The sequence below is a fragment of the Hypanus sabinus genome, chromosome 3 (genome assembly GCF_030144855.1).
Source record: "Hypanus sabinus isolate sHypSab1 chromosome 3, sHypSab1.hap1, whole genome shotgun sequence".
NCBI classification, from domain to species: Eukaryota; Metazoa; Chordata; class Chondrichthyes; order Myliobatiformes; family Dasyatidae; genus Hypanus; species Hypanus sabinus.
This window is the reverse complement of record NC_082708.1, coordinates 2,763,413-2,789,628: the sequence shown is the minus strand read 5'-3', so window position 1 is coordinate 2,789,628 and position 26,216 is coordinate 2,763,413. Positions and strand designations below refer to the sequence as shown.

Here is a 26,216-nt window from a genome sequence, read left to right as displayed (position 1 = left end):
ACCGTACACCTCTTAACCACAGAGTCAACCTGCGCGGCAGCTTTGAGTGTCCTATGGACTCTGACCTTAAGATCTCTCTGATAGAGGGAATACAAGTAGGCTTTTTCCCTGGAGGTTGGGTGGGACAACTAGAGGTCATGGATTAAGGGTGAAAGGTGAAAAGTGTAAGGGGAATATGAAGGGATTCATGAGATTCATTTTCCTGTGGGCATTCAGAATAAATACTTAGAAAAACTACAGAATCAATGAAAGACAGCAAAAAAAATAATTACATAAATAAATGAATCTATCAATCCATAGATAATGAGAAGGTGAGTTGTAGAGTATTTGAAAGGGAGTCCCTAGTTTGTGAAATCAGTTCATTTTTGAGGTGAATGGAGCCTGATGAGGGAAATTAGCTGTACCTGAACTTGATGATATGAGCCCTGAAGATCCTGTACCTTCTTCCTGATGGCAGCAGCAAGATGAGAGCATGGCCTGGGTGATGGGAGTCCTTAAAATGGATGCTCTTTTCCTATGACAGTGCTCCTTGTACACGTGTTCAACGGTGGGGAGGGCTTACCCATGATGGGCTGGGCCATATCCACTACTTTTTGTAGGTCTTTCTGTACAAGGGTATTGGTGCGTCTGTGCTAGGCTATGAGGCAGCCTGTCAATATACTCTCCTCCACACATCTGCAGAAGTTTTCAAAGTTTTCGATGACATGACAAATTTTTGCAAACTCAGAAAGTAGAGGCTGAGCTGTTCCTTCTTTGTAATGGCACTGGTGCTGGTCCCAGGGCAGGTCTTCTGAAATGAGAATACAGAGGAAATTAAAGTTGCTGACCCTCACCATCTCTGATCCCCTAATGAGGACTGGCTCATGGACCTCCAGTTTCCTCTTCCTGATGTCAATAATCCTACTCCCTATCCCCTTTCTTGAAAAAGGAATGACATTTTCCACATCCAGTCATCTGGTATTACTCCTGTGGCCAGTGAGGATGTAAAGATCATTGCCAACAGCAATCTCCTCCTGTAGTAACCTGGGCTATATCCAATCCAGCCCTGAGGACTCGGACATCCTAATTGTTTCAGAAGTTCCAGCACAACAGCTTCCTTAACATCAATATGTTTTATCAAATCAGTGTGTTCTCTGCTGTCCTCACAATCGTCAAGGTCCCTTTAAGTGGTGAATACTGAAGTAAAGTATTCATTAATGACCTCCCTACCTCCTCCAGGCACGGGTTCCCCTTCTATCCCTGGTCACTCGTACATTCACTCTAGACCTCACCTGGTTCTTCTCAAACCTGTGGAACACTTTTGGGGTTTTCCATAATCCAGTGCACCGAGGCCTTCTCATGCCTGCCACCATCTCCCAACTCTCCTACGTCCATTCTTGAGCTCTGTCCATGTAACCCTCTGGATCCCTGTCTGATCCCTGCTTCCTAAACCTTAAGTATCGCTTCTCGGCCTTTTGGCTAAGATCAAGTGTAGTACTAAACCTTAAGTAGGCTTCTTACTTCCTCTTGACTAGATGTTCCACATCTCTTGTCACCCATGGTTCCTTCACCCAACCATCCTTTACCGCCACAAAACAACTATTTTCATGACACATGTCAGTGATAATAAATCTGATTGGAGGAAAGTATAGGGGGAATAGAAAACCTAGAACACAATACAGGCCCTTCGGCCCACAATGCTGTGCCCAACATGTACTTACTTTAGAAATTACCTTGGGTTACCGATAGCCCTCTATTTTTCTAAGCTCCATGTACCTGATCAGGAGTCTCTTAAAAGACCCTATCATATTTGAATCCACCCTGTCACCGGCAGCCCATTCCATGCACTCACCACTCTCTGTGTAAAAAACTTACCCCTGACATCAACTCTGTACCTACTTCCAAGCACAATGTCAGAGACAAATTTTTCACACATAGAGTGGTGGGTGTCAGGGGTGGCATTGAGGCAAATAAATTTAGGGACTTTTAAGAGACTCTTAGATAGGCACATGGATGATAGAAAAATGGAGGATTATGTGGGTGGGGGGAAGGACTAAAGTGATCTTGCAGAGGGTTAAAAGCACTGTGTGTCTAAGGGCCTGTATAGTTCTATGTTCTTTGTTCTATGTTCTGTACTGTGCTGCCTGTGACCTTGGGAATGATCACCGTGTCCCCAGGAGACAGGCTGAGGATGAAAGGGTCCAGGGGACCCTTCAGTCCCATTAGTCACAGACCGGCCCACCAGCAAGTGAAGGGGTCATGGGTAGCATCTGAGGGGGGATGGCATAGAGACAAAAGGGCCTCACCACCCTTGGAGTCTACACCTTCTCCCCACTGCTCACCACTGATTGCCAACCAGAGTAACACCTATGTATCCCAACTCTCTGCTTTCTACTGTTAACCAATTCTCTATCCATGTCAATACATCACCCCCAACGCTATGCATCCTTATCCAATGGATAGGTCTTTTACGCGACACCTTACCAAACGCCTTCTGGAAATCCAAGTAAATAACGTCCATCTGTTCCCCTCTGTCCACTATGCTCATTATATCCTCAAAGAACACCAGTCAGTTTGTCAAACAGGACCTGCCTTTGCTGAATCCATGCTGCATCTGCCTGACGGATCCATTTCTTTCCAGATGTTTCACTATTTCTTCTTTACTGATAGCTTCAAGCATCTTCCCAACTACAGGTGTTAAACTACCTGGCCTATAGTTACCTGCCTTTTGCCTACACCCTTTGTTGAACAGTGATGTGACATTCACCATCTTCCAATCTGCTGCGACCTGCCCAAAGTCCGGAGAATTTTGGTAAATTATCTCCAAAGCCTCTACTATAACCTCTGCCATTTCTTTCAGTACGCTGGGATGCATTCCATCAGGACCAGGTGACTTGTCTGCCTTCAGGCCCACAGGGTTGCTCAGCATTACCTCTTTAGTGGTAGCTATTGTATCAGGACCTCACCTCCCATCACATCCATAACATCTCTTTGAAATGTTAGATGTGTCTTCCACCATGAAGACCGACACAAGAAAGTCATTCAAAGCCTCGGCCATTTCCTCACTACCCAATATCAATTCTCCCTTCTCATCCTTCAAGGGACCTACATTCACTTTAGCCACCCTTTTCCACTTTATATAGTTTTAAGAACTTTTACTATCTGTGTATGCATTTTGTTCTACTTTATTTTTATATTCTAGCGTCCCTTTCTTTATAGCTTGCTTAGTGGTTCTTTGTTGCTTTTTAAAGTTTTCCTAATCTTCCAGTTTTCCCCTACTCTTAGTGGCTTATATGCATGAGCTTTTAGTTTGATACCTTCCTTTATTTCCTTAGTTATCCAAGGCTGGCTCTCCCCACCCTTACTTTCCTTGCTTTTAACTAGAATATACTTCTGTTGAGCACCATGAAAAATCTCTCTGAAAGTCTTCCACTATTCCTCAACCATCCCACCAGATAGCCTGTGTTCCCAGTCTATCCTATCCAACTCTTCTCTCATCCCTTGTTTAGGCATAATACACTGGTTTTAGATTGAACTATTGCACCCTCCATTTGTATGAGAAACTCAGTCATACTGTGATCACTCTTTCCAAGAGGATCCAGCTACAAGATCACTAATTTTACCTGCCTCATTGCACAGGACCAGATCTAAGACAGCACATTCCCTTGTAGGTTCAGTAACATGCTGTTCAAGAAAGCTATCATGGATGCATTCTATGAAATCTTCCTCAAAACGGCCTCAACTAACTTGATTTACCTAATCTACGTGGAAGTTAAAGTCCCCCACGATAACTGCTGTTCCATTCTTACATGCCTCAGGTATTTCTCTGTTTGTTGCCTGTGCCACTGTCATGTTATTGTCAGTGACAGATAGGCAACTCCCACCAGTGATTTATTTCCCTTTACTATTCCTAATCTCTACCCAAATGGATTCAACATTCTGCTCCTTAGATCTTAAATCATCTCTCACTATCGCCCTGATCTCATCTTTAACTCCAATCTGTCTAAGTCCTGCTACAATCACACTGCTTCCTCAGCACTACCCACCCTTCCACCTATCTTTGTATCATCTGCAAACTTTGACATAAAACCATCAATTCCATTATCTAAATCAGAGACAGGCAAAGTGAAAAGTAGTGATCCCAATACTGACCCCTGAGGAACACCATTAGTCACCGACAGCCAACCAGAAAAGGCCCCTTTTATTCCCACTCACTGCCTCCTGCCTGTCAGCCATTCCTCTATCCATGTCAGTATCTTTCCTGTAACACCATAGGATTTTATCTTGTTAAGCAGCTTCATGTGTGGCTCCTTATGTGTGGATACAAGTAAATGACATCCACTGCCTCTCCTTTGTCCTCCCTGCTTTTTACTTGATCGAAGAACTCTAACAGATTTGTCAGGCAAAACTTCCCTTGACGGAAACCATGCTGACTTTGACTTATTTTATCATTAGTCCAAGTACCCCAAAACCTCATCCTTATTAATAGAGTCCAACACTTTCCCAAACACTGAGGTGAGGGCAAATGGCTTACAATTTCCTTTTATTTTGCTTTCCTCCCTTCTTAAAGGGTGGAGTGACATTTGCAATCTTCCAGTCCTCTGGGTCCATGCCAGGCTCAAGTGATTCTTGAAAGATCATGACCAATGCATCTGATGTCTCTTCAGCAAACTCTTTCAAGACTCTGGGATGTCATCCATCTGGTCCAGGTGACTTATCCACCTTAAGACCTTTGAATTTGCCTGGCACTTTTTCCTCTATAATAACAATGAGAATCACTCCTGCTGTAAGACACTCACAGACCTCTGGCACACTGCTACTGTCTTCCAGAATGAAGACTGATGCCAAGTACCCATTAAGTTCATCTGCCATTTCATTGTCCCCATTACTACTTCACCAGCATCATTTTCCAGTGACAATCACCTCCCTTTTACTCTTTATATAACTGAAAATACCTTTAGTATCTTGCTTTATATTATTGGCTAGTCTGCCCTCATATTTCATCTTTTCCCTTTTATCTTTTTTCAATGCCTTTTGTTGGATTTTAAAAGCCTCCCAATCATCCAACTTCTCACTACTTTTGCTACATTATAAGCCCTTTCCTTGGCTTTTATGCAGTCCTGAACTTCCCTTGTCAGCCACACTTCACCTACCGCTGCCAATTGAGAATTTCTGAGGGATATATCTGTTCTGCAACTTGTAAACTATTCCCAGAAACTTTAACCATCATCTCCGCCAGTATCCTCCTCCAATCCACCTGGGCAGGCTCCTCTCTCACGCCTCTGTAATTTCCTTCATTCCATTGTGATACTGATACATGTGAGTTATGTTTCTCCCTCTCAAACTGCAGTATGAATTCAGTCATGTTATGATCACTGTCTCCCAAGGGTTCCTTTACTTCTATCTTTACTATCTCTAGTCAACAGCTCTATTTCTATCTAACCCTAATATCTCTATTTATTAATATATCTATTTAATATCTGTATTTTTCCCTTTCAGGGTTATTTCTTCAGCGGTTTGATTGGGACACGACTGCACAAGCGTGTGGAGGTCAGCCAGTGAGAACAGCAGGAAGAGTTTAAAAGGAAGACAGATTTACAGAGCGGGCGTCAGAGAAGCGGATGTTGGAGTAGAAGGAGACCAAGTAGGAAGAACTTGGTGATAAAGGGTCGAGGCGAGGTAGGTTATCTGCTTGGAATACAGGCAGGAAGTAGGTGTGTGAGGCCAGTTTCCTGTACTCAGTGTCAGACGGTGGGGGGGGGGGGCATTCCTGGAGCCTCCCAGCCTCCCGGATGGCCACGCCTGCAGCAGGTGTGTGGAGCTGCAGCTCCTTAGAGACCGTGTTAGGGAACTGGAGCTGCAGCTCGATAACCTTCGTCTGGTCAGGGAGAGCGAGGAGGTGACAGAGAGGAGCAGGGAGTCACTCCAGGGCCTGGAGAGACAGACAAGTGGGTCACAGTCAGGAGAGAGAAGGGGAAGAGGCAGGTACTAGAGAGTACCCCTGTGGCTGTACCCTTTGACAATAAGTTCTCCTGTTTGAGTACTGTTGGGGGGGACAGCCTACCTGGGGGAAGCGACAGTGGCCGTGCCTCTGGCACAGAGTCTGGCCCTGTGGCTCAGAAGGGTAGGGAAAGGAAGAGGAAGACAGTAGTGATAGGGGACTCTATAGTCAGGGGTTCAGACAGGTGATTCTATGGACGCAGGAAAGAAACTCAGATGGTAGTTTGCCTCCCAGGTGCCAGGGTCCGGGATGTTTCTGATCGCGTCCACAATATCTTGAAATGGGAAGGAGAACAGCCAGAGGTCATGGTACATATTGGTACCAACGACATAGGTAGGAAAAGGGAAGAGGTCCTGAAAACAGACAACAGGGAGTTAGGAAGGAAGTTGAGAAGCAGAAGGCAGTATCTCGGAATTACTGCCTGTGTCACATGACTGTGAGAATAGGAATAGAATAAGGTGGAGGATAAATGCGTGGCTGAGGGATTGGAGCAGGGGGCAGGGATTCAGATTTCTGAATCATTGGGACCTCTTCTGGGGCAGGCATGAACTGTACAAAAAGGACAGGTTGCACTTGAATCTGAGGGACACCAATATCCTGGCAGGGAGGTTTGCAAAGGCTTTTGGGGAGATTTTAAACTAGAATTGCTGGGGGGTGGGAACCGAACTGAAGTGATGGAGGAAAGGGAGGTCAGCTCACAAATAGAGAAAGCTTGGATTCAGTGCGAGAGGGAGGATAGGCAGGTGACAGAGAAGGGACACGCTCAGTCCGATGGCTTGAGATGTGTCTACTTTAATGCGAGGAGTATCATGAATAAACCGGATGAGCTTAGAGTGTGGATCAGCACTTGAAGCTATGATGTTATGGCCATTACAGAGACTTGGATGGCTCAGGGACAGGAATGGTTACTTTGAGTGCCGGGTTTTAGATGTTTCAGAAAGGACAGGGAGGGAGGTAAAAGAGGTGGGGGCGTGGCACTGTTGATCAGAGATAGTGTCACAGCTGCAGAAAAGGTGGAAGTCATGGATGGATTGTCTATGGAGTTTCTGTGGGTGGAGGTTAGGAATAGGAAGGGGTCAATAACTCCACTGGGTGTTTTTTATAGACCTCCCAATAGTAACAGTGACATTGAGGAGCAGATAGGGAGTCAGATTCTGGAAGGGAGTGATAATAGCAGGGTTGTTGTGCTGGGAGATTTTAATTTCCCCAGTATTGATTGGCATCTCCCTAGAGCAAGGGTTTTAGATGGGGTGGAGTTTATTAGGTGTGTTCAGGAAGGTTTCTTGACACAATATGTAGATAAGCCTACAAGAGGAGAGACTGTACTTGATCTGGTATTGGAAAATGAACCTGGTCAGGTGTCAGGTCTCAGTGGGAGAGCTTTAGTTTTTGGTTTGTTGGGTGGTAGAGTTGGTCTCCTGACGTGGTGTGTCTGGGTAGTCTTGTTTTGTCTGGTGGGTTTGGAGCTCCTTTCTGGGGACGCGCTAAGATGGTAGCGTGATATTAATATGCAGCAGCCTCTCCGGACTCTGGAATTGGGGATTGCCAAACATTATGTGGATTTTCTGGTGCAGTCTGTTTTGTCGTGTGTTTTTGTGATATAATTCTGGAGGAACATTGTTTCATTTTTTAACTGCATTGCAGTTGTGGTTTCTAAATGACAATAAACCAAAATTCAATTCAATTCAATTTTGGAGATAGTGATCACAGTTCTATCTCCTTTACCATAGCATTGGAGAGGGATAGGAACAGACAAGTTAGGGAAACATTTAATTGGAATAAGAATTATGAGGCTATCAGGCAGGAAATTGGAGGCTTAAATTGGAAACAGATGTTCTCTGGGAAAAGTACAGAAGAAATGTGGCAAATATTCAGGGGATATTTGTGTGGAGTTCTGTATAGGTACGTTTCCAATGGAAAGGATGGTAGGATACAGCAACCGTGGTGTGCAAAGACTGTTGTCAATCTAGTCAAGAAAACAAAAGCTTACGAAAGGTTCAAAAAACCAGCTAATGATAGAGATCTAGAATATTATAAGGCTACAGGAAAGGAGCTTAAGAAAGAAATTAGGAGAGCCAGAAGGGGCCATGAAAAGGCCTTGGCGGGCAGAATTAAGGAAAACCCCAAGGCATTCTACAAGTACGTGAAGAATTGCAAGACTTGTGGAATATTGGGCATAAGGGGAGACACCTTTACAGAATATATAGACTGTTGGATTGATGGGAAAATGGGATAAAACAAGAAGGAAAGGCATTATATTGACTTGACTTAGAATTGGGCATACAATGCTCAATTATTCCTTATATCTGATTGGAAAACATCACTCTGGATGTAGGTGTTGTCATCATTATGAAACAATTAAACATACTTTTACAATGTGAAGCGTATAAGGTTGAAAGAAAGCAAATGTAGGCTGTATTGCTAGCTTTAGGGGTTGATAGTTTTCATTTAAAAACTTTACTAAGTAATGGGAATGACTTTAATTTAGTTCATAATATTGTCTTTCTTTATTTACAATCTATAGGGCTTTTGGGGTAGTTTAGTTTTCATTTGATAAAGAACTAGTTTCATTTCTCAACTCTCCACACCACACTCCAGTCTAGTTGCTGGTAGTAATGCTCCTTTAAGTTGGATTGCCAACCGCCATTAAAAGTCAGAAGAAGGTCCAAGTGCTGGTGAGTCAGAATCCTGGCAAAAACACTATGAAGACAAAAGAACACTCCAAGCAACTCCGTGAAAAGATTATTGAAAATAAGTTGGGAGATGGATACAAGGGAATTTCCAACTCACTGAATATCCCTTGGAGTACAGCTAAGTCAGTCATCAAGAAAAGGAAAGAATCTGGCACAGCTGTAAATCTGCTTCGGTGCTGAGATGGAGAGACTGTACATACAGCAACTGTTGCCCAGGTGCTTCACCAGTCACAGCTTTATGGGAGAGTGGAAAAGAGAAAGCCACTGTTGATAAAACCCACATGGAATCGCAGCTGGAGTTTGCCAGAAGGCACGTGGGAGACTCTGAACTCAGCTGGAAGAAGGTTCTATCCTCTGATTAAACCAAAAATTAAGCTTTTTGGCCGTCAGATTATGTTTGGTGTAAACCAAACACTGCACATTAAAAGCACACCATCCCTACCGTGAAGCACGGTGATGGCTGCATCATGCTGTGGGGATGCTTCACTGCAGCAGGCCCTGGAAGGCTTGTGAAGGGAGAGGGTAAAATGAATGCAGCAAAATACAGGGAAATCCTGGAGGAAAACCTGATACAGTCCTTACTGTGAAGGTGGTGGCTGCATCATGCTGTGGGGATGCTTCACTGCAGCAGGTCCTGGAAGGCTTGTGAAGGGAGGGGGTAAATGATTGCAGTAAAATACAGGGAAACATTGGAGGAAAAGCGGTCTGCAAGAGAACTGCGACTTGGGAGAAGATTTATTTTCCAGCAAGATAATGACCCCAAGCATAAAGTCAAAGCTACATAGGAATGGCTTAAAAACAAAATTAATGTCCTGGAGTGGCCGATTTAGGGTCTAGACCTCAATGCAATTGAGGATTTGTGGCTTTGAAAAGAGCTGTTCACTGATGATCCCCATGCAATCTGACAGAGATTGAGCAGTTTTGTAAAGAAGAATGGGGAAGAATTGCTGTGCCCAGATGTGCAAAGCTGGTAGAGACCTATCCACACAGACTCAAGGCTGTAATTCCTGCCAAAGGTGCATCTACTAAATACTGACTTGAAGGAGTGAGTAATTAAACAATCAATCAATCTATGTTTAATAATTGTAATAAATTTAGCCAATTTGTAGAAAATTGTTTTCACTTTGACATGAGTCTTTTCTGTTGATCAATGTCAAAAAAAGGCTAATTAAATTCAATGTTGTAAAACAATAAAACATGAAAACTTCCGGGAAGGAGTGTATCTTTTTATAGTCACTGTGTACATATTACTGTAATTTATAGTTTATTATTATGTATTGCAATGTACAGATACAACTAATGTGATGATGTGTGCCAGTCACATTAAACCTGGTTCTGACTGGAGGAAAGTATAGGGGGGTGTCAGAGGTGGGGTTTTACACAGAGCGTGGTGGGTGTGTGGAACACACTGTTAGAGACGGTGGTAGAGGCAGATACATTCGGGACATGTATGAGACAGATAGGCACATGGATGATGGAGAAATGGAGGGTGGAAGGACTAAAGTGATCTTGCAGAGGGTTAAAAGCACTGTGTGTCTAAGGGCCTGTATAGTTCTATGTTCTTTGTTCTATGTTCTGTACTGTGCTGCCTGTGACCTTGGTCACCATGTCCCCAGGAGACAGGCTGAGGATGAAAGGGTGCAGGGACCCGTACTAGCCACTATGCTCTGCCGGTACGCTCCGTGCTCCCCACACAGAAAGAGGCACAGAACTCAGGGAGGAGTGACAGTGGTTTGTTCTCAGAAATCAGGCGCTTGTTTACTTGACACACACCCATTGGCCTTTGTTTTCCGGAATCTGGTGCTTTGAGGACAACTTGTGAAAGAGTCCAAGTACTGGGGACAGTTTGTTCTGGCTCTGAGCCATGTTTGCATTGGCTGAGGGGTATATATACGGCCCCAGTCCTGTTCTCTCCGTGCAGGCTGTGCCTCTGAACCAACATGAAGTCCCTGCTCAGACACCTGTGCCTCTGCTTGGTTGTGGCTCTCTTGCTCTTCTTGCCTGGGTGAGTACTGGTTAAAGAAGGATTCCTCCCTGCATTCCCCCAGTCACAGACCGGGCCACGGGTAGCCGTGCTGAGTGGGGATGGCACAGGGACACAAGGGTAGAGCCACTGCCTCACCACACCTTCTCCCCATGACTGTGGGGGTTTCCTCAGGGAGTTCCCATTTCACAGTACAGACCCTTGGGCCCACAACGTCACACAGACCTCTCAACCTAATTCAAGATCAACTTCACCCTTCCCTCCCACATAATCCTCCATTTTTCAATCATCCAAGAGTCTCTTCAATGTCCCAAATGTATCTGCCTCCACCACCACCCCTGGCAGCGTGTTCCACACGCCCACCACCTCTGTGTAAAAAAAAACCTACCCCTGACATTCCCCCTATACTTGCCTCCAATTACTTTACTCCACCCCGGAAAAAGTCTCTGACTGTCTGCTCTATCTATGCCTCTTATCAGCTTGTACACCTTGATCAAGTCACCTCTCATTGTCCTTCACTCTAATGAAGAAAGCCCAAACTTGTTCAACATTTCCTGATAAGAGATGCTCGCTAATCCACATAGCATCCTGGTAAATCTCCTCTGAACCCCTCTAAATCTTCCAAATCCTTCCTGCACTGAGGCAATCAGAACTGAAGACAATATTCCAAGTCAGTGAGTTCCTTCACACATCCCAACAATGCACAGGGTTGGGGGTTAATTGCCTCCAGTGTGTGGGTGAGGGGTTGAATTGGTGGGAATGTGTGGAGAATAAAATGGGATCAGTGTAAATGGGTGCCACCCTGTCAGTAGGTTTAGAGTTAATTTATTTGTTATGGAGATGATAACTGGACCATCCAGGGGCACCATGGTAATGCAGTGATTAGAGCATAACTATCACAGCTCGAGGAGTCGGAGTTTAATCTCGGCATAATAATTGGATTGTTGTGATGGGAGATTTTAACTTTCCTAATATTGATTGGCATCTCCTGAGCGCAAGGGGTTTGAATGGGGTGGAGTTTGTTAGGTGCGTTCAGGAAGGTTTCCTGACACAATATGTAGATAAGCCAACTAGAGGAGAAGCTGTACTTGATCTGGTATTGGGAAATGAACCTGGTCAGGTGTCGGATCTCTCAGTGGGGGAGTGTTTTGAAGATAGTGACCATAACTCTATCTCTTTCACCATAGCACTGGAGAGGGATGGGAGCAGACAATTTAAGAAAACATTTAGGGGGAAATATGATGCTATAAGGCAGGAACTTGGGAACATAAATTGGGAGCAGATTTTCTCAAGGAAATGCACGTCAGAAAAGTGGTAAATGTTCAGGGAACACTTGCATGGAGTTCTGCACAGGTATGTTTCATTGAGACAGGGAAAGAATGGTAGGGTTAAAGAACATGGTGTACAAAGGATGTAGTTTAGAAGAAAAGAAAAGCTTAAAAGTTTCAAGGAATAAGACACTGTTAGAGCTGTAGAAAATTACAAGGGTACCAGGAAGGAGCTGAAGGAGGAAATTAGAAGAGCCAGAAGGGGCCATGAGAAGGCCTTGGTGAGCAGAATTAAGGAAAACCCCAAGGCATTCTACAAGTACATGAAGAGCAAGAGGATGAGCCGAGTGAGAATAGGACAATCAGGTACGACAGTGGAACTGTGTGTATGGAATCGGAGGAAGTAGCAGAAGTAGTCAATGAGTACTTTGCTTCAGTATTCACCACTGGAAAGGACCTTGGCAATTGTGGGGATGACTTACAGCAAACTTATAGACATTAAGAAAGAGGATATCCTGGACCTTTTGAAATGCATCTAAAAAAAATTAAACATAGAAAACGTAAAGCACAATACAAGCCCTGCAGCCCACACCTTAGAGATTACCTAGGGTTACCCATAGCCCTCTATTTTTCTAAGCTCCAGGTATCTATCCAGGAGTCTCTTGAAAGACCCTATCGTATCTGCCTCCACCACCATTGCTGGCAGCCCATTCTACGCACTCACCACTCTCTACGTAAAAAAACTTACTCCTGACATCTCCTCTATACCTACTTCCAAGCACCTTAAAACTGTATCCTTTCATGTTAGCCATTTCAGCCCTGAGAAAAAGCCTCTGACTATCCACATCATCAATGTCTCTCACCATCTTGTACACCTCTACCAGGTCACCTCTCATTCTCAGCCACTCCAAGTAGAAAAGGCTGAGTTCACTCAAACTATTCTCATAAGGCATGCTTCCCAATCCAGGCAACATCCTTGTAAATCTCCTCTACACCCTTTCTATGGCTTCCATGTTCTTCCTGTAGTAAGGCGACCAGAACTGAGCACAGTACTCCACGTGGGGTCTGACCAGGGTCCTATATAGCTGCAACATTACCTCTCAGCTCCTAAATTCAATTCCACGATTGATGAAGGCCAATACACTGTATGCCTTCTTAACCACAGAGCCAACCTGCGCAACAGCTTTGAGTGTCCAATGGACTCCAAGCTCCCACTGATCCTCCACACTGCCAAGAGTCTTACCATTAATACTATATTCTGCCATCATATTTGACCTCCCAAAATGAACCATCTCACACTTATCTGGGTGGAACTCCATCTGCCACTTCTCAGCCCAGTTTTGCATCCTATCAATGTCCCGCTGACGGCCCTCGACATGATCTACTACACCTCCAACCTTTGTGTCATCAGCAAATTCACTAACCCATCCCTCCACTTCCTCATCCAGGTCATTTATAAAAATCACAAAGAGGAGGGGTTCCAGAACAGATCCCTGAGGCACACCACTGGTCACCGGCCTCCATGCAGAATATGACCCGTCTACAACCACTCTTTACCTTCTGTGGGCAAGCCAATTCTGGATCCACAAAGCAATGTCCCCTTGGATCCCATGCCTCCTTACTTGCTCAATAAGCCTTGCATGGGGTACCTTATCAAATGCCTTACTGAGATCCATGTGCACTATATCTACTGCTCTTCCTTCATCAATGTGTTTAGTCACATCCTCAAAAAATTCAATCAGGCTCGTAAGGCACGACCTGCCTTTGACAAAGCCATGCTGACTATTCCTAATCATATTATGCCTCTCCAAATGTTCATAAATCCTGCCTCTCAGGATCTTCTCCATCAACTTCCCTGGAGTGTAGGAGAATGAGGGGAGATTTGATAGAGGTGTATAAAATTATGATGGGTATAGATAGAGTGAATGCAAGCAGGCTTTTTCCACTGAGGCTAGGGGAGAAAAAAAACAGAAGTCATGGGTTAAGGGTGAAGGGGGAAAAGTTTAAAGGGAACATGGGGGGGGGCTTCTTCACACAGAGAGTGGTGGGAGCGTGGAATGAAATGCCAGATGAAGTGGTAAGTGCGGGCTCACTTTTAACTTTTAAGAAAAACTTGGACAGGTATATGGATGAGAGGGGTTTGGAGGGATATGGTCCAGGTGCAGGTCAATGGGACTAGGCAGAAAAATTGTTCGGCACAGCCAAGAAGGGCCAAAAGGCCTGTTTCTGTGCTGTAATGTTCTATGGTTCTAATTTACCAATCATGGAAGTAAGACTCACTTGTCTATAATTTCCTGGGCTATCTCTACTCCCTTTCTTGAATAAGGGAACAATATCCGCAACCCTCCAATCCTCCAGAACCTCTCCTGTCCCCATTGATGATTCAAAGATCTTCGCCAGAGGCTCAGCAATCTCCTGCCTCACCTCCCACAGTAGTCTGGGGTACATCTTGTCCAGTCCCACTAACTTATCCAACTGGATGCTTTCCAAAAGCTTCAGCACATCCTCTATCTTAATATCAACATGCTCGTTTTTCAATCTGCTGTCAGTCATCCTAGAATCCCAGTAGAGTTATTGACCCCTTCATGTTCCTAACTGCCATCCACAGAGACTCCGTAGACAATCCCTCCATGACTTCCTCCTTTTCTGCAGCTGTGACACTATCTCTGATCAACAGTGCCACGCCCCCACCTCTTTTGCCTCCCTCCCTGTCCTTTCTGAAACATCTAAAACCCGGCACTTGAAGTAACCATTCCTGTCCCTGAGCCATCCAAGTCTCTGTAATGGCCACCGCATCATAGCTCCAAGTACTGATCCACACTCTAAGCTCATCCACTTTGTTCACAATACTCCTTGCATTAAAATAGCCACATCTCAGATCATCAGTCTGAGCGCTTCCCTTCTCGATCACCTGCCTATCCTCCCTCTCACAATGAATCCAAGCTTTCTCCATCTGTAAACCCACCGCCTCTTCCTCCATCTCTTCAGTTCGGTTCCCATCCCCCAGCAAGTCTAGTTTAAACTCTCCCCAATAGCCTTAGCAAACCTTCCCGCCAGGATATTGGTTCTCCTGGGATTCAAGTGCAACCCGTCCTTTTTGTACAGGTCACACCTGCCCCAGAGAAGGTCCCAATGATCCAAAAATCTGAATTCCTGCCCCCTGCTCCAATCCCTCAGCCACGCATTTATCCTCCACCTCATTCTACTCCTATTCTCACTGTCGCGTGGCACAGGCAGTAATCCTGAGATTACTACCTTTGCGGTCCTGCTTCTCAACGTCCTTCCTAACTCCCTGTAGTCTGTTTTCAGGACTTCCTCCCTTTTCCTACCTATGTTATTGGTACCAATATGTACCACAACCTCTAGCTGTTCACCTTCCCAGTTCGGGATATCATGGATGCGATTAGAAACAATCCTGGACCCTGTCACCTGGGAGGCAAACTGCCATCCGCATTCTTTTCCTGTGCTCACAGAATCAACTGTCTGAGCCCTTAACTATAGAGTCCCCTATCACTACTGCCTTCCTCTTCCTTTCCCTACCCTTCTGAGTCACAGGGCCAGACTCTGTGCCAGAGGCACGGCCACTGTTGCTTCCCCCAGGAAGGCTGCCCCCCCCCAACAGTACTCAAACAGGAGTACTTACTGTTAAGGGGGGCAGCCACAGGGGTACTCTCTAGTACCTGCCTCTTGCCCTTCCCTCTCCTGACTGTTACCCACTTATCTGTCTCCCGAGGCCCCGGAGTGACCACTTGCCTGTAGCTCCTCTCAATCACCTCCTCACTTTCCCTGACCAGATGAAGACCATTGAACTGCAGCTCCAGTTCCCTAACCCACTCCCTAAGGAGCTGCACCTCGATGCACCTGGCGCAGACGTGGCCATCAGGGAGGCTGGGAGTCTCCCGGACATCCCACATCTGACACGCAGTACAGAACACCGGCCTCACAGACATAGTTCCTGTTTCTATTCTTTACAAGTAACAAGTCACCTCGACCCATTATCGCCAAAGCCTTCCTACTCTGACTCCCTCTACTCTCTCACCCACTCCGATAACCATTCGATCAAACTGCATAAGAAAAAACTGTCTCGTTTTAAACTCCTCATGATGGTCTAACTCACTGATGTCCACGCATTAAGTTAGATAAGTCACTGGAACCAGATGAGATATACCACAGGCTATTATGTGAAGCAAAGGAGGAGACGGATGAGCCTCTTGCGATAATCTTTATATCATCAATAGGGATAGGAGAGGTACCAGAGGATTGGAGGGTTGCAAATGTTGTTCCCTTGTTCAAAAAAGGGAGAAGAGGCAACCCAGGAAATTATAGTCTGACTTCAGTGGTGGGAAGTTGTTGGAGAAGATCCTGAGAGGCAGGGTTTATGAGCATTTGGAGAGACATAATCTGATTAGGGATAGTCAGCATGACTTTGTCAAGGGCAGGTCATGCCTTACGAGCCTGATTGAATTCTTTGAGGATGTAACAAATAACATTGATGAAGGGAGAGCAGTAGATGTAGTGTATATGGATTTCAGCAAGGTATTTGTTAAGTTACCCCATGCAAGGCTTATTGAGAAAGTAAGGAGGCATGGGATCCAAGGGGACCTTGTTTTGTGGATCCAGAATAGACTTACCACAGAAGGCAAAGGGTGGTTGTAGATGGTTTGTATTCTGCATGAAGGTTGGTGACCAGTGGTGTTCCGCAGGGATCTGTTCTGGGACCCCTTCTCTTTGTGATTTTTATAAATGACCTGGATGAAGGAGGAGAAAGGTGGGTTAGTATGTTTGCTGAAGATACAAAGGTTGATGGTGTTGTGGATAGTCTGGAGGATTGTCAGAGGTTACAGCGAGACATTGATAGGATGCAGAACTGGGCTGAGAAGTGGCAGATTGACTTCAACCCAGATTAAGTGGGAAGTGGTTCATTTTGGTAGGTCAAATATGAAGACAGAATATAATCTAAATCGTAAGACTCTTGGCAGTGTGGAGGATCTGAGAGATCTTGGGGTCCACGTCCATAGGACACTCAAAGCTGCTGCACAGGTTAACAGTTTTGTTTAGAAGGCATATGGTGTGATGGCCTTTATCAACCATGGGATTCTGTCAAGAGCAGTCAAGTAATGTTACAACTATATAAGACTTTGGTCAGACTCCACTTGTTCAGTTCTGGTCACCTCACTACAGGAAGGATATGAATACTATAGAGAGAGTGCAGAGATTGACAAGGATGTTGCCTGGATCGGAGGGTATATCTTATGAGAACAGGTTGAGTGAACTTTGCCTTTTTTCCTTGGAGGATGAAAGGTGACCTGATAGAGGTGTATAAGATGATGAGAGGCATTGATCGTGCGGATAGCCAGAGGCTTTTTCCCTGGGCTGACATGCTTATTGTGAGAGGACATAATCGTAAGGTGCTTGGTAGTAGGTACAAGGGGATGTCAGAGGTATATTTTTCACCACTGCCAGTGACAGCGGTGGAAGCGGATACAATGGGGTCTTTTAAGAGATCTTAGATAGGTACATGGAGCTTACAAAAATAGCGGGCTATGCGCTAGGGAAATTCTAGGCAGTTTCTAGAGTAGGTTACATGGTTGGCACAACATTGTGGGTTGAAGGGCCTGTAATGTGCTGTGAAATTATATGTTTTATGTTAAGAGAAATTTGGATAAGTACATGGATGGGAGGGGTATGGAGGGCTATGGTCCTGGTACAGGACAGATTAATATTTTAGCATGGACTAGATGGGCTAAAGGGCCAGTTTCTGTGATGTTGTATTCTATAAGTCAATGACAGGGAAAGTGGGCCAAGGGATGACATAAGGCAATTTCACAGGGCAGCTTAGACAAAACAAATATCAGATTCATGGGGAGTGTTGTAGAACAGAGAGTCCCAGAGATGGTTCCCTGAAAGTGGGATCAATTCCAGATCTCCAGAGCTGGGAGGGGACAGTATGACCTGCTGGAAAAGGTGAAGGGGGTGATTTTGGATGTATATGGAAGTGAGGGAGACTGGTGGAGAAATGTGTTGATGGAAATCTGCTTCATTCCAGGAGCAGGGCAAGTCATCAGCAGACATCTTGGCTGCGTGGGAGCTCAGGTAATGTTCATACCATTATTGTTCCCTCCACCTCTCCACCCCTCCCCATCTCCAACACCCCCACACTCACATGCCATTTTACTCCCAATGCCTTGTTCCTCTCCCCCATCTTGCCCCTGCACCCTGTCCCTCCCCACCACTCAAATTCTCTCCTCTTTCCCTTCCCCTGTCCCTCGCCCTCCCACTTCCTGCTCTTCCTCCCTCCTCCGCCATCCACTCCCCCGCCGTCCACTCCCCCACCATCCACTCCCCCTGTCGTCCACTCCCTCCCTGCCGTCCACTCCCACCCCCATCATCCACTCCCCCGCCGTCCACTCCCCCACCGTCCACTCCCCCACCATCCACTCCCCCTGTCGTCCACTCCTTCCCTGCTGTCCACTCCCACCCCCATCATCCACTCCCCCGCCATCCACTCCCCCACCGTCCACTCCCCCATCATCCACTCCCCCACCGTCCACTCCCCCTGTCGTCCACTCCCACCCCCATCATCCACTCCCCCGCCGTCCACTCCCCCACCGTCCACTCCCCCACCATCCACTCCCCCTGTCATCCACTCCCCCTGTCATCCACTCCCTCCCTGCCGTCCACTCCCTCACCGTCCACTCCCCCTGTCGTCCACTCCCACCCCCATCATCCACTCCCCCGCCGTCCACTCCCCCACCATCCACTCCCCCTGTCATCCACTCCCTCCCTGCCGTCCACTCCCTCACCGTCCACTCCCCCTGTCGTCCACTCCCACCCCCATCATCCACTCCCCCCGCCGTCCACTCCCCCGCTCATTTCTGTGGCTGACAAGGGAAATTAGGGATAGTATCAAGTCCAATGAAGAAACATATAAATTAGCAAAAAAAAAGCGGCACACCTGAGGACTGGGAGAAATTCAGAGACCAGCAGAGGAGGACAAAGGGCTTAATTAGGAAAGGGAAAAAAGATTATGAGAGAAAGCTGGCAGGGAACATAAAAACTGACTGTAAAAGCTTTTATAGATATGTGAAAAGAAAAAGATTGGTCAAGACAAATGTAGGTCCTTTACAGTCAGAAACAGGTGAATTGATCATGGGGAACAAAGACATGGCAGACCAATTGAATAACTACTTTGGTTCTGTCTTCACTAAGGAGGACATAAATAATCTTCCAGAAATATTAGGGGACCGAGGGTCTAGTGAGATGGAGGAACTGAGGGAAATACATGTTAGTAGGGAAGTGGTGTTAGGTAAATTGAAGGGATTAAAGGCAGATAAATCCCCAGGGCCAGATGGTCTGCATCCCAGAGCGCTTAAGGAAGTAGCCCAAGAAATAGTGGATGCATTAGTGATAATTTTTCAAAACTCTTTAGATTCTGGATTAGTTCCTGAGGATTGGAGGGTGGCTAATGTAACCCCACTTTTTAAAAAAGGAGGGAGAGAGAAACTGGGGAATTATAGACCGGTTAGTCTGACATCGGTGGTGGGGAAAATGCTAGAGTCGGTTATCAAAGATGTAATAACAGCACATTTGGAAAGAGGTGAAATCATCGGACAAAGTCAGCATGGATTTGTGAAAGGAAAATCATGTCTGACGAATCTTATAGAATTTTTTGAAGATGTAACTAGTAGAGTGGATAGGGGAGAGCCAGTGGATGTGGTATATTTAGATTTTCAAAAGGCTTTTGACAAGGTCCCACACAGGAGATTAGTGTGCAAACTTAAAGCACACGGTATTGGGGGTATGGTATTGATGTGGATAGAGAATTGGTTGGCAGACAGGAAGCAAAGAGTGGGAGTAAATGGGACATTTTCAGAATGGCAGGCAGTGACTAGTGGGGTACTGCAAGGCTCAGTGCTGGGACCCCAGTTGTTTACAATATATATTAATGATTTAGACGAGGGAATTAAATGCAGCATCTCCAAGTTTGCGGATGACACGAAGCTGGGCAGCGGTGTTAGCTGTGAGGAGGATGTTAAGAGGATGCAGGGTGACTTGGATAGGTTAGGTGAGTGGGCAAATTCATGGCAGATGCAATTTAATGTGGATAAATGTGAGGTTATCCTCTTTGGTTGCAAGAACAGGAAAACAGATTATTATCTGAATGGTGGCCGATTAGGAAAAGGGGAGGTGCAACGAGACCTGGGTGTCATTGTACACCAGTCATTGAAGGTGGGCATGCAGGTACAGCAGGCAGTGAAAAAGGCAAATGGTATGTTGGCATTCATAGCAAAAGGATTTGAGTACAGGAGCAGGGAGGTTCTACTGCAGTTGTACAAGGCCTTGGTGAGACCGCACCTAGAGTATTGTGTGCAGTTTTGGTCCCCTAATCTGAGGAAAGACATTCTTGCCATAGAGGGAGTACAAAGAAGGTTCACCTGATTGATTTCTGGGATGGCAGGACTTTCATATGAAGAAAGACTGGATCGACTAGGCTTATACGCACTGGAATTTAGAAGATTGTGGGGGGATCTTATTGAAACGTATAAAATTCTAAAGGGATTGGACAGGCTAGATGCAGTAAGATTGTTTCCGATGTTGGGGAAGTCCAGAACGAGGGGTCACAGTTTAAGGATAAAGGGGAAGCCTTTTAGGACCGAGATGAGGAAAAACTTCTTCACACAGAGAGTGGTGAATCTGTGGAATTCTCTGCCACAGGAAACAGTTGAGGCTGGTTCATTGGCTATATTTAAGAGGAAGTTAGATATGGCCCTTGTGGCTAAAGGGATCGGGGGTATGGAGAGAAAGCAGGTACAGGGTTCTGAGTTGGATGATCAGCCATGATCATACTGAATGGCGGTGCAGGCTCAAAGGGTCAAATGGCCTACTCCTGCACCTATTTTCTATGTTTTCCTTCCTTTACCTACACCCCATCTCTGCTCCTGCCTTGTTCATCCCCTCTCCTCCTCGATATCCTGCCCTTCCCAGCTATTCCCTTCCCACTGTTGTCTCCTTACCTGCCCAAACTCCTCCACTCCGTCCCTTCACCCCTCTCCCTCTCATTCTGTCCCTCCCTCTACCCTCTCACTCACCCTCTCCCTCTCCTCTTACACCTCCTCTCCCTCTCCTTCTCCCTCCTCTCCTTCCCGCCTCTGTCTCCCCCACCCCCTCCCGATCTCCATACCTTTCTCCCTCCCTCCCCCTGTCCTCCCTCCCTCTTTCACCCTCTTCCCCTCTCTGCATCAAGGACATCTTCAAAACGCGATGTCTCAAAAAGGCAGCATCCATCACCCAGATCATGCCCGGCTCTCAAGATGTCTGAATGATCGTGGCCGTTAGACCCCACTGTCGGTAATACCGTAAGACAGAGGAGCCACTCAGCTCATCGTGTCTGCTCTGCCATTCCTTCACGGTTGATTCATTTTCCCTCCCAAACTCATTCTCTTGCCTTCTCTCTGTAACCTCTGATGCCCTGATGAATCAAGGAACTATCAAGCTGCACTTTAAATGTACCCAATGACGTCCTGCACAACCGTTTTTCACAAAGGATTCCAAAGATTCACCACGCTCTGGCTAAAGAAATTCCTCCTCATCTCGGTTCTAATGGATGTCCTTCAATTCTGAGGCTGTGCTCTCTGGTCCTAGATTGCCCCGCCCCATAGGGACATCTCATCCATCGCCACTCTATCTAGGCCTTTCAATATTTGATAGGTTTCAATGAGAGCTCCCCTTATTCTTCTAAACTCCAGTGAGTACAGGCCCAGAACCATCAAACGCTCCTCATATGTTAAACCTTTCATTCCAAGGATCGTTCTTGGATCTCCTCTGGATCCTCTCCAAACCAGCACATCTTTTAGACCATAAGACATAGGAGCAGCATTAGGACATTTGGCCCATTGAGTCTGCTCCACCATTCAATCATGGCTGATTTCATTTTCTCCTCCTCAATCCCACTCCCCAGCCTTCTCCCCATAACCTTTGATGCTGTGGCCAATCTAGAACCTATCAAGCTCTGACTTAAATATACCCAACGACCTGGCCTCCGCAGTTGGACATGGTAATAATTCTACAAATTCACCACCCTATGGCTAAAGAAATTTCTCCACATTGCTGTTTTAAAAGGACGTCCCTCTATCCTGGGGCTGTGCCCTCTTGTTCTAGACACCGCTACCATGGGAAACATTCTTTCCATATCTACTCTATCTAGGCCTATCAAAATTCAAAAGAATTCAATAATATTCCCCCTCATCTTTCTAAATTCCAGTGAGTACAGACCCACAGCTATCAAACATTCCTTCAAACCCTCTCCAATGCCAGCACATCTTTTCTTAGATGAGGAACCCAAAACTGTTCACAATACTCAAGGTGAGGCCTCAGCAGTGCCTTATAAAGTCTCAGCATCACATCCCTGCTCTTGTATTCTAGACCTCTTGAAATGAATGCTAACATGGCATTTGCCTTCCTCACCACCGACTCAACCTGAAAGTTAAACTTCAGGGTGTTCTGCACAAGGTCCCTTTGCATCTTAGATTCCTGGATTTTCTCCCTGTTTAGAAAATATTCTGCACATTTATTTCTGCTCCCAAAGTGCATGACCATGCATTTTCAAACATTGAATTTCATTTGCCATTTCCTTGCCCATTCTCCTAATCTGTCTAAGACCTTCAACAGCCTACCTGTTTCCTCAACACTACCTGCCCCTCCACCAATCTTCATATCATCTGCAAACTTGGCAACATGCCATCTATTCCATCATCCAAATCATTGATATACAGCATTAGAAGAAGTGGACCCAATACCAACCTTTAAGGAACACCACTAGTCACTGGTAGCCAACCAGAAAAGGATCCTTTTATTCCCACTCGCTGCCTCCAAACAATCAGCCAATGTTCCAACCATGTTAGTAACTTTCCTGTAATACTATAGGCTCTTAACTTGGTAAGCAGCCTCATGTGTGGCACCTTGTCAAAACTTTCTGAAAGTCTAAATATACAACATCCACTGCATCTGCTTTATCTATCCTACATGTGATTTCCTCAAGGAATTCCAACTCAAAGGTTCATCAGGCAACATTTTCCCTTCAGGAAACCATGCTGACTTTGTCCTATCTCATCCTGTGTCACCAAGTACTCTACAACCTCATCCTTAACAATTGACTCCAATATCTTCCCAACCACTGAGGTCAGGCTAACTCATCTGTAACTTGCTTTCTGCTGCCTTCCTCCTTAAAGAGTGGAGTGACATTCACAATTTTCCAATCGTCTGGCATCATGCCAGAGTCCAAAAATTTTTGAAACATCTTTACTAATACCAACACAGTCTCTACTGCTACCTCTTTCAGAACCCTAGGGTGCAGTTCATCTGGTCCGGGTGACTTATGTACCCTTAGGTCTTTCAGCTTTTTGAGCACCTTCTCCTTGTAATCATAACTGCACCCACTTCTCTTACCTCACACCCTTCAACATCGGGCACAATTCTAGTGCCTTCTACAGTATAGACTGATGCAAAGTACTCATTTAGTTCATCTGCCATCGCCCAGTCGCTCATTATTTCTCCAGTCTCATTTTCTAGTGGTCCTTTAGCCTCTCTCATCTCTCTATTTTTTTACGTGCAGAAGCTTTTACTACCCACTTTGATATTGTTTGCTGGCTTGCTTTCATATTTCATCTTTTCCCTCCTAATGATTCTTTTAGTTGCTCTCGGTAGGGTTTTAAAAGCTGCCCAATCCTCTGTCTTACCACTAATTTTCCCTTTCATGTGCTTTTACATTAGCTTTGATTTCCCTTGTCAGCCACGGTTGTACTATTTTACCATCTGAGTGTTTCTTCAATTTTGGAATACATCTATCCTGCATGTTTTCATTTTTCCCAAAATCTCACACCATTGCTGCTCTGCTGACATCCCTGCCAGCATCTCCTTCCAATTTACTTTGGCCAACTTCTCTCTCATACCACATACCAACTACTGTTGGGAGGCCTGTATATAACAGCCATTAAGGTCCTTTTACCCTTGCAGTTTCTTAACTCAACCCACAAGGACTCAACATCTTCTGATCCTATGTTACAACCTTCTACTGAATAGATACCGTTGTTTCCCAACAGACCCACACCTCCCTCTCTGCCTACCTTCCTATCCCTCAGATACAATGTGTAACCTTGGACACTCAGCTCCCAACTACAACCATCCTTCAGCCAAATTCAGTAATGGTCACAACATCATACTTGATGATCTGTAATAGTGTAACAAGATCATCCACCTTATTTCGTATACTCCGTGCATTGGGATATAACACTTTGAGTACTGTAATTGCTATCCTTTTTGATCCTGCATCCCTAATGCACTGATACTCACCCTGCTGGCTGTAATTTTATCTCATCATCTGCCTACCCTTCCTGACAATCTGACTGCATGGTATCTTTGCTTTTTTTTTACCATCCTGAGTCCCTTCACTCTGGGAACTGCCCCCCCCCCCCCCGCCAAATTAGTTCAAACCTTCCCCCAATAGTTCTAATAAACCTGCCCACGAGAATATTTGGTTCAGCTGCAACCTGTCACTTTTGAACAGGAGATACCTCCCCCAGAGGATCGTAAGATATTGGAGCAGAACTATGCCATTCAGCCCATCGAGTCTGCTCCACCATCCCATCATGGCTGATCCAACTCAACACCATACACCTGCCTTCTTGTCATATCCTTTGATGCCCTGACCAATCAGGAAATGGTCAACTTCCACCTTAAATATACCCAAGGACTTGGTCTCCACTGCAGTCTGTGGCAGAGCATTCCACAGATTCACTACTCTCTGGCTGAAAAAAAATCCTCCTTACCTCTGTTCTAAAGAGAAGAGATCCCAATGATCCAAGAACCTGAAGCCCTGCTCCCTGCACCAACTTCTCAAGCACGCATTAATTTGCTAAATGATCCTGTTTCTACCCTCACTGGTGTGTGGCACAGGCAGCAATCCAGAAATTTCTACTCCAGAAGTGCTGCTTCTCAGCTTTCTCCTTAGCAAGTTAACCTTTCGGGAATCCTGCATGAGGTCTCCCAAGTCCCTTTGCATCTCTGAGTTTTGAATTTCTCCCTGTTTAGAAAATAGTCCATCCCTTTATTCTTTATTCCATTCCCCACTTTGTCACCCATTCCCCCCAATCTGTCTACATCCTTCAGCTTCTTGAACACTAGCTGCCACTCCACCTAGCTTCGTATCATCCACAAACCTGGCCACAAAGCCATCAATTCCCTCATCCAGCAAGTCTACTGGAGCTGAGCTCTCATGCCAGGACAGGCAAGTCCCTATCTCACCTGGTTTAGCATGTCCATCGAAGTGATGTATGGCAGTGTGGCATGCAGACAGCTACTTGGAGCCACCCAAAAGAGTTAAGTGTTTGGGACCGAAGATCAGTGAGCTGCCCCACAATGGACACAACGAGCCCCTTCACTACAGGAGATACCCCTCCCAGGACACCTATGCACCCCAATGCTCAGATGGTGATGAAGATGACTGTGGCGGAGGAGTGAGTGTGGACATCTGGACCTTCTGTACAAGGAACACTGCTCAGGAAGGTGTTTGTGTTTTCCAGGTCCACCCAACCGATGTGATGGACTTGGATTCGATGCAATCGCTTTAGATGATCACGGATTTCCTTACTATTTCAGGGGTAAGACGGGATGATATTACCTCACCCCCCCCCCCCATTCCCCTCCCTTCCCTCAGGATCTGCTACCTGCGATAGATTGGCTCAGAGCCCCTGCTTGAGGGCAGCACAGTGGTGTAATGAATTACAGTACCAACAACCCAGGTTCAATTCCCACCACTGTCTGTATGGAGTTTATACGTTCTCCCCGTGACTACGTGGTTTCCTCCGGGTGCTCTGGTTTCCTCCCACATTCCAAAGACATCCAGGTTAGTAGGGTAATTAGGTAGTGCAGTTTCGTTGAGCTGGAAGGGCCTGGACCACACTGTACCTCAAAATGAACAATAAAATAATTGATTGGGAGCTTTGGGTAGCTGTGAGGTGAGGTTGGTGGTTCTGCTCTTGGTCTACCACATCTTGTCTGACAAATTATATCGGAGGGATAGGAAGGCAGGCAGAGGGGATGGCGTGGCTCTATTGGTAAAGAATGGCATCAAATCAGTAGAAAGATGTAACATAGAATGAGAAGACGTTGAATCCTTGTGGGTTGAGTTAAGATATTGCAAGAGTAAAAGGACGTTGATGGCAGTTATATACAGGCTTCCCAACAATGACTGGGAGGTGAACCACAGGTTACAACAGGAAATAGAAAAGGCAAGT

At 45.7% G+C, this 26,216-nt stretch overlaps 1 protein-coding gene across 1 annotated transcript in view; it reads left to right on the top strand.

Annotated features, from left to right (window-relative positions):
• Nucleotides 1-5,639: 5,639 nt before the first annotated feature.
• Nucleotides 5,640-26,216, top strand: part of hpxa (hemopexin a) — a 50,077-nt gene continuing 29,500 nt past the window's right edge. Inside the window, exons 1-4 of the mRNA XM_059963525.1 lie at nt 5,640-5,658; nt 10,595-10,678; nt 17,972-18,018; nt 25,503-25,580. Of these exons, the coding sequence (XP_059819508.1) occupies nt 10,614-10,678; nt 17,972-18,018; nt 25,503-25,580 (190 nt within the window). The 5' untranslated portion in view covers nt 5,640-5,658; nt 10,595-10,613. The remainder of the gene's footprint in view (nt 5,659-10,594; nt 10,679-17,971; nt 18,019-25,502; nt 25,581-26,216) is intronic.